This window comes from Tympanuchus pallidicinctus, unplaced genomic scaffold (assembly GCF_026119805.1).
Source record: "Tympanuchus pallidicinctus isolate F22 unplaced genomic scaffold, pur_lepc_1.0 scaffold4, whole genome shotgun sequence".
NCBI classification, from domain to species: Eukaryota; Metazoa; Chordata; class Aves; order Galliformes; family Phasianidae; genus Tympanuchus; species Tympanuchus pallidicinctus.
Genome location: NW_026294758.1, coordinates 34,934,421 through 34,944,808, shown reverse-complemented (window position 1 = coordinate 34,944,808; position 10,388 = coordinate 34,934,421). Strand labels below are relative to the sequence as shown.

The window sequence follows — 10,388 nt, the reverse complement described above, 5'->3', positions numbered from 1 at the left end:
GCATAATGCTCTTGTCAGATTTGCCCACCAGAAGATTGCAGCCATGTATGTCTATAGCCAGGGCCCAATTTTAAAACCAGACTCTTCAATTTACATTCTCTGCATACTAATTTTATTCAGTGGACACTCAAATCTATAACTAGCACTGACATGGTAACTGAGCAAAACATCAGGTCTATGCTTAGTGCATTAGAAGCCACGTTACTAATGACTTAAAGGCCATCAATTTCTCAGTGTTTCTGTAGCTAGCGGGTGAAAAAAATACATGTAAGGAAGGAATTTGTTACAGTACTAAAAAAATGGTACTATTTCTTACACCAAATAATTCTCAACAAAGAGTGTTTTAGGCGAAACACGTTTCATCATAAAAACTGTCATAACTGCAGAAAGTTTTTCTCCAGTGTATTTTTATTAGGGATTCCTGCCATCATATCAACATACAAAACAATCAGGATGTTGACATAGAAATGTGAAATTCACTGTACAAAGATAAGGCTCGAGTTACAGATATATTATCCCCCCAGTCTCCAATGAAATAAAACCATATTTAATTCTTCCCAGAGTTGTGTTTATAAATGTTAGACAAACCACAAAATAGATTTCAAGTACGTAACATTTTACAATATAACCCAAGCACAGACAGAAATGCACAATACCGTACCTATAGATACTCTGTGATCCAACTGTCATCCTCACCAATTAAATACTATACTGCTACTCTGTCTGAGTATCCCCACTATATGCTTCTGAGCACATTAGGTGTTCCTGGCCTTTAACATTAGAAGACTTCTGACTTTCATTTGAATTATGCTGATGGTCTAGAGAATAATAGAAAGAAAAGGAAGATTTTTAGAAGGCCAGGGCTGGATGTATGCACAGAGGTGGCAAAGGTCAGTACATGTGCCTGTATACTTTCGCGTTTAACCCTACGTAAGACCTCACTACACTGCACATTCTCTGAGATTACTTTCTCATGCAACTCGATCATTTTCTGATAGAGTTAAATCAAGCAAAACAATACTCCCACTTGTTGTGTGCTATAGTTTACAGGGACAAGATTATATTTTAGAGCATAAGATTTTATTTATTTTTTGTTTAAATGCAATTGTCAGACTTAAACAGGAGCCTGCATGGAATCTTGTCTCTGTAGCCCAGCAGGACACCAGCTTTCACAGTTTTTACCACACACAACACCTTTTCTGACACCGTTTTTTCAAAACAGCATCAATAAATTATTTCCTGCTAAGACCCAATATCTACTTTAGTTTACTCTCCATTTCTACTAGGCTGAATGATTATTATACCTCATAGGAAAGGATCATTTAGCTACAATAGCACAAGATGAAATCCTTATCACGTAACTAATCAATAATGATTCTTCTGTGGAGCAGATTGTCAGGGAAGAAGTCAAGAGAAAAAGGCAGTTCACTTTAGCCTTTGTTGCTTGAGCAATTAATAGCAATCAGAAAGCTTTCCACTGAGAAAAGGAATTCCTGAATCCTGTAACTGTCTAATCCTTTAAAAACTGGAGAAGTTTAGAAAGGAAAGGAGAAATTTTGTAAGGAAATCGCCACTTTCAAACTAGACACTTGTAAAGGCTTGAATGAGAAAGCCAAGCCAATTCTCTGACATCAAAAATACAGGAGTTTATTTCGTAGGAATTAAGAGCTGTGATTGCAATATATTAAAATGTATATCTTAATAAAACAGTCTCACATATGCCTTCTGTTTGTAAATCTCTAAGCAAGAGAAAGACTCTGAGGTTGAAATCAGAGTTCCCTCAACTTTAAAGATGAAATACATCTGCTCTGCAATCAGGGGAAAAAAAAACAATAAAAGCTTTCTCTTCTTAGATAGAACCTCTCTGCTACATCTGAGGGCCTTCAGATGCTCTCAGTGATTGACAAGATTTTACTGAAGTATGTTCTGTAAGCAATACTGGAATAACTAGATATACAAATTCATCTTACATGAAACAGCATTAAGTCCTGCAACTGGGCTTATACTAATAGGGAAAGAGGGTAGGTATGCTGCTATATGTAAAAGGAAGCGTATCAGTACACACAGAAAATATGTTGTCTCAGAGATTAGTAATAGAGGGCATCAAGGATAAAGTTGCATCTCATAAAGCATTTAATCCTTTAACTGTGAGTCAGTAGAATACTTTCAGGTCAACTGTACAGTCTAAAGCTTTGCTTTTTAAAATGCATATATGTTTCTTCTCTATCATTTTTAAAAGTAGGTCACGCATCTACTGATTTAGGTAGGGTTTTGGCTGTTTTTCTTTTTTTTTTTCTTTTTTTCCCTACTTACTATTGTCTTCCTCCATGTTATGTACAATAATCTACATTTAGACTGAAGACTCACTCTCTTCCAAAACATACTTGGACTATTGTATGGAGACTTTCTAAAGCACTGATAAATCGTAAGACAAACTGACATAACAGGAAGGATCATTATTTTCAATTCTGCTCTCCTCCTAAGCTTTACAACGATGCCTTTCAGAAATTCTTCTGAAAACTTGGCGTCGTTTAATCTCCCCCAGGCAGCCCCTACTGAACCTGAGTGAACTTTCTATGTGTTTCCCAAACTGCTGTCTCTCCTATAGAGCTATTTCAATCTCATTCATTCTCCAGCCGTAGTTCAAAAACAAATCATTGCTAAAACATTAAAAATAAACTTCATGTTCTTGTGCATTACTCTTACTAATCTGTACATTTAAATAACATCAGAAGTTATCTTTTGCTAAAAATTTACCAAAATATTTTAAACACATAAAATTGTAAAAAAAACAAACAGAAAAAAAAAAAAAATCAAAACCAAAAACCCAGCATAAACATTGCGTGTATAGGCATAGGCATTGGTTAGAAGAGATTGCTGCACTAAGGAGTATATTCAAAAAGGTTTTTCTTTCAGTTTCATTATATTTAATGTAATGGATTCTACAATTAAGGGTGATATTAACTTATAATTACTCCATCTTGTATGATGTAATAAGTGAGCAGAAAAAATGAATGCAATTAAAAGGTTCTTTTAAGTTACTGAAAGGTGAATGTATAAGCCTGTAACTAAAGGAGCAATTTAAGTGGGCAATGGAAACTTAAGATCCTAAAAAGTATGATAGTAAATGAATACGAAGACAGCTACCTACTGATGGCCCCAGGGGTGTTATGGAAAGCTGTCACAAACTGAAATTTTGAATATAGCCCTTAGTAGTATGATTATTTCTTAAAAATTTAAAAGCTGCCCAGCATATCATAAATGAAGTTTACTTTGCAAGCCACCCACTGCCTAAGTGGGCAGTAATATTCAATATGAAATTGCTGAAACTCTGGTGTCTGACGGATTTCGTGGAGAAAAGAGATCTGAAGGTCTGACTCCAAGAGAACAAGGAGAAGAGGAAACACAAGCAACAACAGTCCAAGGCCTACAAGGAGAAGTCTGGAGAAACTCTTCACAAAAGCATTCACCTCTATGTTGCCCACTAGAAAGTCATAGCTCCAACTAAGCGCTCTTCGAGCTTCTTTCAACTCTTCTTCTTCTGCAATCATAAAAGCATTTTCATCTGCTTCCAGTTCCTCAAATGAATCTGTATCATCTTTCTCATTCTCTGCTCTTGGACATGTATCAAAGAGCATGTCAATCTCGTCATCAACTGGGGTGGGCAGCAAGCTGGCACTGGGATTGTATACCAGTTCTGAGATGGTTAAATGTTCCTCCTTCATCTTCTCTTCCTGTTCAATGGCATGATCAGTATTGTCCCCAGTGTTCTTAACTGGGGAGCTGGAAGTCACAGGAACTGAAATCTCATCTTCCTTTGGCAGTTGAATATCTGGAAAAAAAAAAGAAAAAAAAGAAAAAAAAGGTAGACAGAGAGATGAAACAGTGATCCTAAATTTCTGCTTTCCAAATGGAAAAATCCAATAGTATTTTATGTAAGTTGGAGAGATGATTCTGCAATCATTTTGCATACTGAAACATTTATCAGACACAAATAGCAAACACTGGAAAAGTCTTTCAAAATTTCATCACTGTCAGAGGAGGACAACACCTTTTATAACACTGCAGTACAGGAGATGTCATTGGGTGTTCCACCTGGGAGGAATACAGGGATGCTGTCCAGACTTGCAGACATGGGATCAGGAAAGCCAAGGTGCAGGTGGAACTGAACTTGGCGAGGGACGTGAAAAACAATAGGAAGACTTTCTACAGGTACATTGGCCAGAAGAGACAGGACAAAGCAAGCGTGCCTCCTTTGTTAAATGTAAAAGGAGAACTGGCTTCAACGGACAAAGAGAAGGCTGAGGTACTGAATGAGTTCTTTGCCTAGGTCTTCACTGGCAGCCAGGATTCCAATACTTCTCATATCCCTGAGCCCTGCATCCCTAAACCTCCAGGTGGGGACTGGGGTAGTAAATCCCCCCCTGCTGTGAGGGCAGAGCAGGTGTGAGACTGCCTCATGAGACTGAGTGTGCACAAGTCTATGGGGCCGGATGGCATCATCCCAGGGTTCTGAAGGAGCTGGCTGAGGTGATTGCTGAGCCGCTCTCCATCATATTTGAAAAGTCTTGGCTGTCAGGTGAGGTCCTGGATGACTGTAGGAAGGGTCACATCACTCAAATTTACAAGAAAGGGAGCAAGGAGGACCGTGGGAGCTACAGGCCGGTGAGTCTCACTTCTGTGCCTGCAAAGATCATGAAACAGATCCTCCTGGATGACATGCTTGATCACATGTGGAATGAGTGTGTGATCTGAGACAGCCAGCACAGCTTCACCAGGGGAAGGTCATGTCTGACCAATCTGGTGGCCTTCTATGATGGAGTGATGGCAATGGTGGACAAGGGAAAGGCGACTGACATCATTTAGCTGGACTTGAGCAAGGCCTTTAACATGGACCCCCACTGCATCCTTATCTCCAAATTGGAGGGATGTGGATTTGATGGGTGGAACACTTGATGGATAAGAAACTGGTTGAAAGGCCACAGACAGAGGGTGGTCATCAATGGCTCTGTGTCCAGGTGGAGGCTGGTAACAAGCAGCATCCCCCAGGGGTCTGTGTTGGGACCGGTGCTCTTTAACATCTTTATCAATGACATCGATGATGGAATCGAGTGCACCCTCAGCAAGTTTGCTGACGACACCAAGCTGAGTGGTGTGGTTGACACAGTGGAAGGAAGGGATGCCATTCGGAGGCTGGAAAGGTGGACCCAGGTGAACCTGATGAGGCAAAGTGCAGAGTTTTGCACTTGGGCCAGAGGAATCCCAGGCATTTATACAGACTGGAAGGAGCGATCCTTGAGAGCAGCCCTGCAGAGAAGGACGTGGGGGTCTTGAGAGATGAAAAACTTAACATGAGCCAGCAGTGTGCCCTTGCAGCTCTGGAAGGAAATGGTACCCTGGGCTCCATCAGAAGAGGGGTAGCCATCAGGGACAGTGAGGTGATTGCTGCCCTCTCCTCTGCTTTTGTGAGGCTCCATCTGAAGTACTGCGTCCAAGTGTGGAGCCCACAGTACAAAAAAGACAGGGAGCTGTTGGAGGGGGTCCAGAGGAGAGCCACAAAGATGATCAGGGGACTGGAGCACCTGCCCTATGAAGACAGGCTGAGGGAGCTGGGCTTGTTCAGCCTGGAGAAAAGAAGGCTGCAGGGTGACCTCATTGATTCTGTGATTCTGTGAGATCCAATTAAATTTGTATGATGCAGCCTCTGTGGGCTTCTGATATAAATGAATACCAAGTGCAAATGTGAATTGATCCTATTTGTTGTCAAAGTAGGAATAATAACAATAGTAATGATTAGACCAACTTTCTCTTCATTTACCTCAAAGAAATAAAGTGATAAGACAATGGGTGAGGTTAGGAGTTTTTGATAGAGCATAGCATTAGAAGAGACAAATATCATGATAAATTCATATTAACAGTAAAGAGGATAAAAAGAGAGGTGGATTGGCATAACATATAAGAATGAGATATGACTGATAAGATATGACTGAAACTGAAATAAAATGCTTCACATCTTTAATAAGCTTCCCCTCCTCACATCGCATTTTTCTTCCAGTCATCTTTCCTGTCCTTATACTCCCAGTCTTTTTTCTCCTCCTCCTTACAAATCCTTTCCCTCTTCACAAGAAGTCTTTATTAATATTACCGGTATGTTTGTTTCTTACAATCCAGTTCTCTGCCTGAATTCTCTCCTCTCATGACTTGGTACCCTTTTCCCACTTTAGTACTAACCTTAGTAAATCTGTCTATCTGTTCTGCAGCTACATGAGCACTGAGGTTACTCCTTTTTGCTGTCAATAGCTGAAGGAGAGGGAAAGTGAATCAAGCCTGAAGCCGGGAAAAATCATGGGAAAATATTTATTTTTGTCATTTATACCATGTCTGACACTTTGTTATCATCATCAGATGCCATCTATGTGCAAGAGGATCAGGGGAAACTTTTGCAGTATCACTTGTATAATAATAATAATAATAATAATAATAATAATAATAATAATAATAATAATAAAGTAATATTTAACAGTTGTCATTTTGTGAAGTTCACTATCTCTCCTTTCTTTACAATTGACTACTGCAATAATGATATATCAATTAAAACCAGCATAATAAGGTTATTATGACTTACCCAACAAAAACCCCAGGAAAATCAGTACTTATAACTCAAATTAGTCTGATTATTTGATTTCGCCTGTAGATCTCTGTAAAAAGTACGGAATTGATATTGCTGAACATTCTTTCCAGTTTTAATGAAGTAAAAACTAAGGTTCAGAGACTTTAAAACATCATAGTACAAAACAGTAAATAAGAAGTAGAAAGAAAAGTAGTGCATCTCCAGCACTAATTACACCAGATGTATTGTGGTTTTCCATATGCAGTAAAAGGATGTCTGCAAGCTCTATTATGCTTTTCTATTACAGTCTGGCAAACAAAAAACAATTTAAGTAATCAAAGGAGAAATTGTGGTAACTTTCAAGTGAAGGGAATAAAGTATAGGCTAAACAATGCCATAATGAAGTGATGCATCATTACACTTTTATAGAATAAAAATTGAAGCAAAAATACTGTTCATAATGTCATCTACAATAACAGAAAGATATGCAGCCTAAATTAATTTTGAATCACAGATCTAAAGGTAGAATCTTAAATAGTAACTCAACTATTACTGACCAAAACGCTGCTGAGAATCTCATTTGGAAGTCTGTGTTTTTTCACATTTTCCTTCAGCTTTTCAGTGATCTTCAGTATTTTGAAAGTTCTAAATATTTTAGATTCACTGTATCAAAATTACGAGCTTTGTTTTGGAAACCTAACTACCCTCTATTTGACCAGAAGGCAAAAGTATATTCCTGCACCACAGAGTTGAAGGTAATACAGTATACTGTACAACTGTTACAGATTTTGCATTTCTTGAATGACAAGGTCTTAAAATCTCCCCTTTTTCCCTCCCTTTCCCTTTCCCTTTCCCTTTCCCTTTCCCTTTCCCTTTCCCTTTCCCTTTCCCTTTCCCTTTCCCTTTCCCTTTCCCTTTCCCTTTCCCTTTCCCTTTCCCTTTCCCTTTTCCTTTCCCTTTTCCTTTCCCTTTCCCTTTTCCTTCCCCTACCATAGCTACCATAGCTACCATAGCTTGCACACTCAGGACAGGACATACCAGTGGCAATTTCAGTTTCATAACAACTGATGTCAAGCCATCCAACCATAGACCCACCCTGGTCTAGACACAGCCACACTTCTACCAGAGCCTCAAATAGTCTTTGCAGATTTGTGGTTTTATTCGTGTTCTATGCTGCCTAAAGAAAGACCAATTGCAGAAAACCTGTCAATACAAAGCTAATGTATCAAAATTTTGTAGAGGAAATTAAATAAACAGGTGAATAACTTTTGAAATGTGGCTGGATCACTAGAAATCTTAAAGCTTATTAAAATGCATTCTGGTGGAAATATCCACCTAGTACATCTCTTTAAGTCACAGTGCCTGAGTGTTACCATGGAATCTTCCATGTAACCTGTGCAGCTCCATTAGAACTGTCTTTTGAACGGGCAAGTAAGGTTCATGGTTATCTCAGATTATAGACTTCCAAAAAGTGGGTGAGTTAAATGGTGTTAAAATCTGGTAACTTTAAAATGATACTTAACTTGATATCAGTTTGGGTGAAATGCCAATAAATGCAACATAAAAATATATATAACATATGACAAATAAGTTGAAAAGATATGGCAGAAAAAAAAAAACCAAATAAAACACTTTAAACTGCCTTACATTTTAAAGCACTCCCTGAATGAGCCAGCTCGCTCTTTAGCAGACAGGTCAGTCTTCTGGATTCCTTTCTTAATGCTAGCTTTATGTCTCATGTTATATTCATCAGAGAATACCTCTTCACTGTAGGACTCTATCCTCAGGAATCATCCCTCCTTCAGTAAAGCATGTTAGATGTTAAAATCCATTTCCCCTTCTAATCTTCCAACTGGCCCAGACAAATCTATAATTTATTATTTTTCCTGCTCTCTAGGAAATAAGCTTGTCACGACTCCAGGTGAGGCCTCACAATCAAATAGTTACCCTCCGCCAGAAAGACTGTTTCCACTCTGTCTCATCTGATCTTTGATAGAGCCAATTTGTAAAGCTAACCTACAAAAATAACCATTTTTCTTCCTAAATTAGTTGTCTGATGTTTTTCTTGCTTAACTGGTTTATTAGATATTGTCAAGAGTGCAGCACATTACCAGCACCGGGGAGAGAACAAGAATGCTTCTTTCACCAGCTGCTTGCCAGTTGAACTTGCAGAGCTGAAATGAAGTCTTGTCCTCAGTAATGAAAATGAAGAAAATGAAGATGCCTCCTCATTAGCCTAATTTGACAGCCATTAATTCCTTGTCCCAACTGCTCTGTCCTCTTCTATTGTAGTTATTTGAGAAAGTCATTGTATTTCAAATGAAAAATATTCTGCGCTGGGACTTTTTGTATTAACAAATGCACTTGCTACAGTCATCACAAACTGAACAACACTAGGTGCAACAAAATACAGACATTATGAGGTGAGAAGAAAGAGATTTAGGGTGACCCTTCTCCTAAGCATCCCATAACTGCAAGTAGTGCTGGATCATCAAATCCTTTGCATCTATTCTGGAGTGCGTACCAATTTTTTAAAACACTAAAATACTAAACATCTACATGTATATTTGAATATGAAAGTACAGCAATTTTCTTTTCAAAAACACTTTTCACTTTCTCTTATTGGAGTAAAAGGTAAGTTGAGCCACTTAGGCATCTCAGTATGGATTAAAGGTCCTAAATTTAACCTCCCAAATTTGTGAATCCTGGCCATAAGCCACTCTATACCTGCTCAGATATATTACTGACCCTTCAAGGTCAATAATATATCTGTCCATCATGTTTCTCAGACAGCTGCAACTACTCCAAAGAAAGGTCACCTCAATTTACAGTTCAGAGCCTTCTCTCCTTCACCAGAGCAAATTCTAGTGTGCATAACACACATTGTGAACATAAACAAGGAAGATCATATTAACTTTCATTAATATTGCTTTTTTTCCTCATGCAGCTGGCAAATGTCCTTTGACTCTGTGTAGTTACAGTTTCAGATCAATGATTTTCGAGGAGGTTGTATTGAAATTGAATGTGCCACAATTTCGAATGTACATCAGCTTTATAGTCCATTATTTAGTTTGAGCTGGTAACTTCAAAGCAACACCATCAAAAGATGGCACATATGAGACCCAAGCAACTACTGCTGCCATCCCTTCCCACCCCAAGCTCTTTTCCTAATATGGCAGTTATTTAAAAAATAAAAATAAAAAATCTTATTATATAGTATCAAAGCAGAAGGATCTTCAACTATTTTACAACATACGTTGTTAAGGCACATCAAAGCAAAGTGTCTGCGTTTTATGCCAGCTTGATACTAATGTAAATAAATATTTTAATATATTCAAAAATTTTGAGCATTAACTGACCCTGTTCCAAACTCATTGTTATATATAATATAAAAAGATATATAGAACTGTTTTTTTTTTTTTTTTTAAATATAATACTATACAATTTCTGAAGGATTGAGGACAAAAATGCCATTAGCCATGTTCAGACTAAGGCCACAGCAAAGTTCCAGTCATGTTACAGTATACAGATATGTATGTTGAGCCACTCCAATTGACATCTGTCGAATGACAGATGTATAAATGGCACATATTGCTCATAATGCTGAGATTTCTTGTGCAGACACAAGCACATTTAACATTTATATTACATTCAGATTTGAAGAAATGTTATGAGTATAAAATACATTTGAGAGCGTTCCTTCCTCCCTCCCTTCTTTCCTTCTCTCTCTATCTCTCTCTCTCTTTTTCTTTCATTCTTTCTTTCCTTCTTTCTTTCT

The 10,388-nt window shown here is 38.1% G+C and overlaps 1 protein-coding gene across 1 annotated transcript in view; it reads right to left on the bottom strand.

Annotated features, from left to right (window-relative positions):
* Window positions 1–389: 389 nt before the first annotated feature.
* Window positions 390–10,388, bottom strand: part of FRMD3 (FERM domain containing 3) — a 145,965-nt gene continuing 135,966 nt past the window's right edge. The window contains exon 14 of the mRNA XM_052700773.1: window positions 390–3,832. Coding sequence (XP_052556733.1) covers window positions 3,237–3,832 — 596 coding nt within the window. The 3' untranslated portion in view covers window positions 390–3,236. The remainder of the gene's footprint in view (window positions 3,833–10,388) is intronic.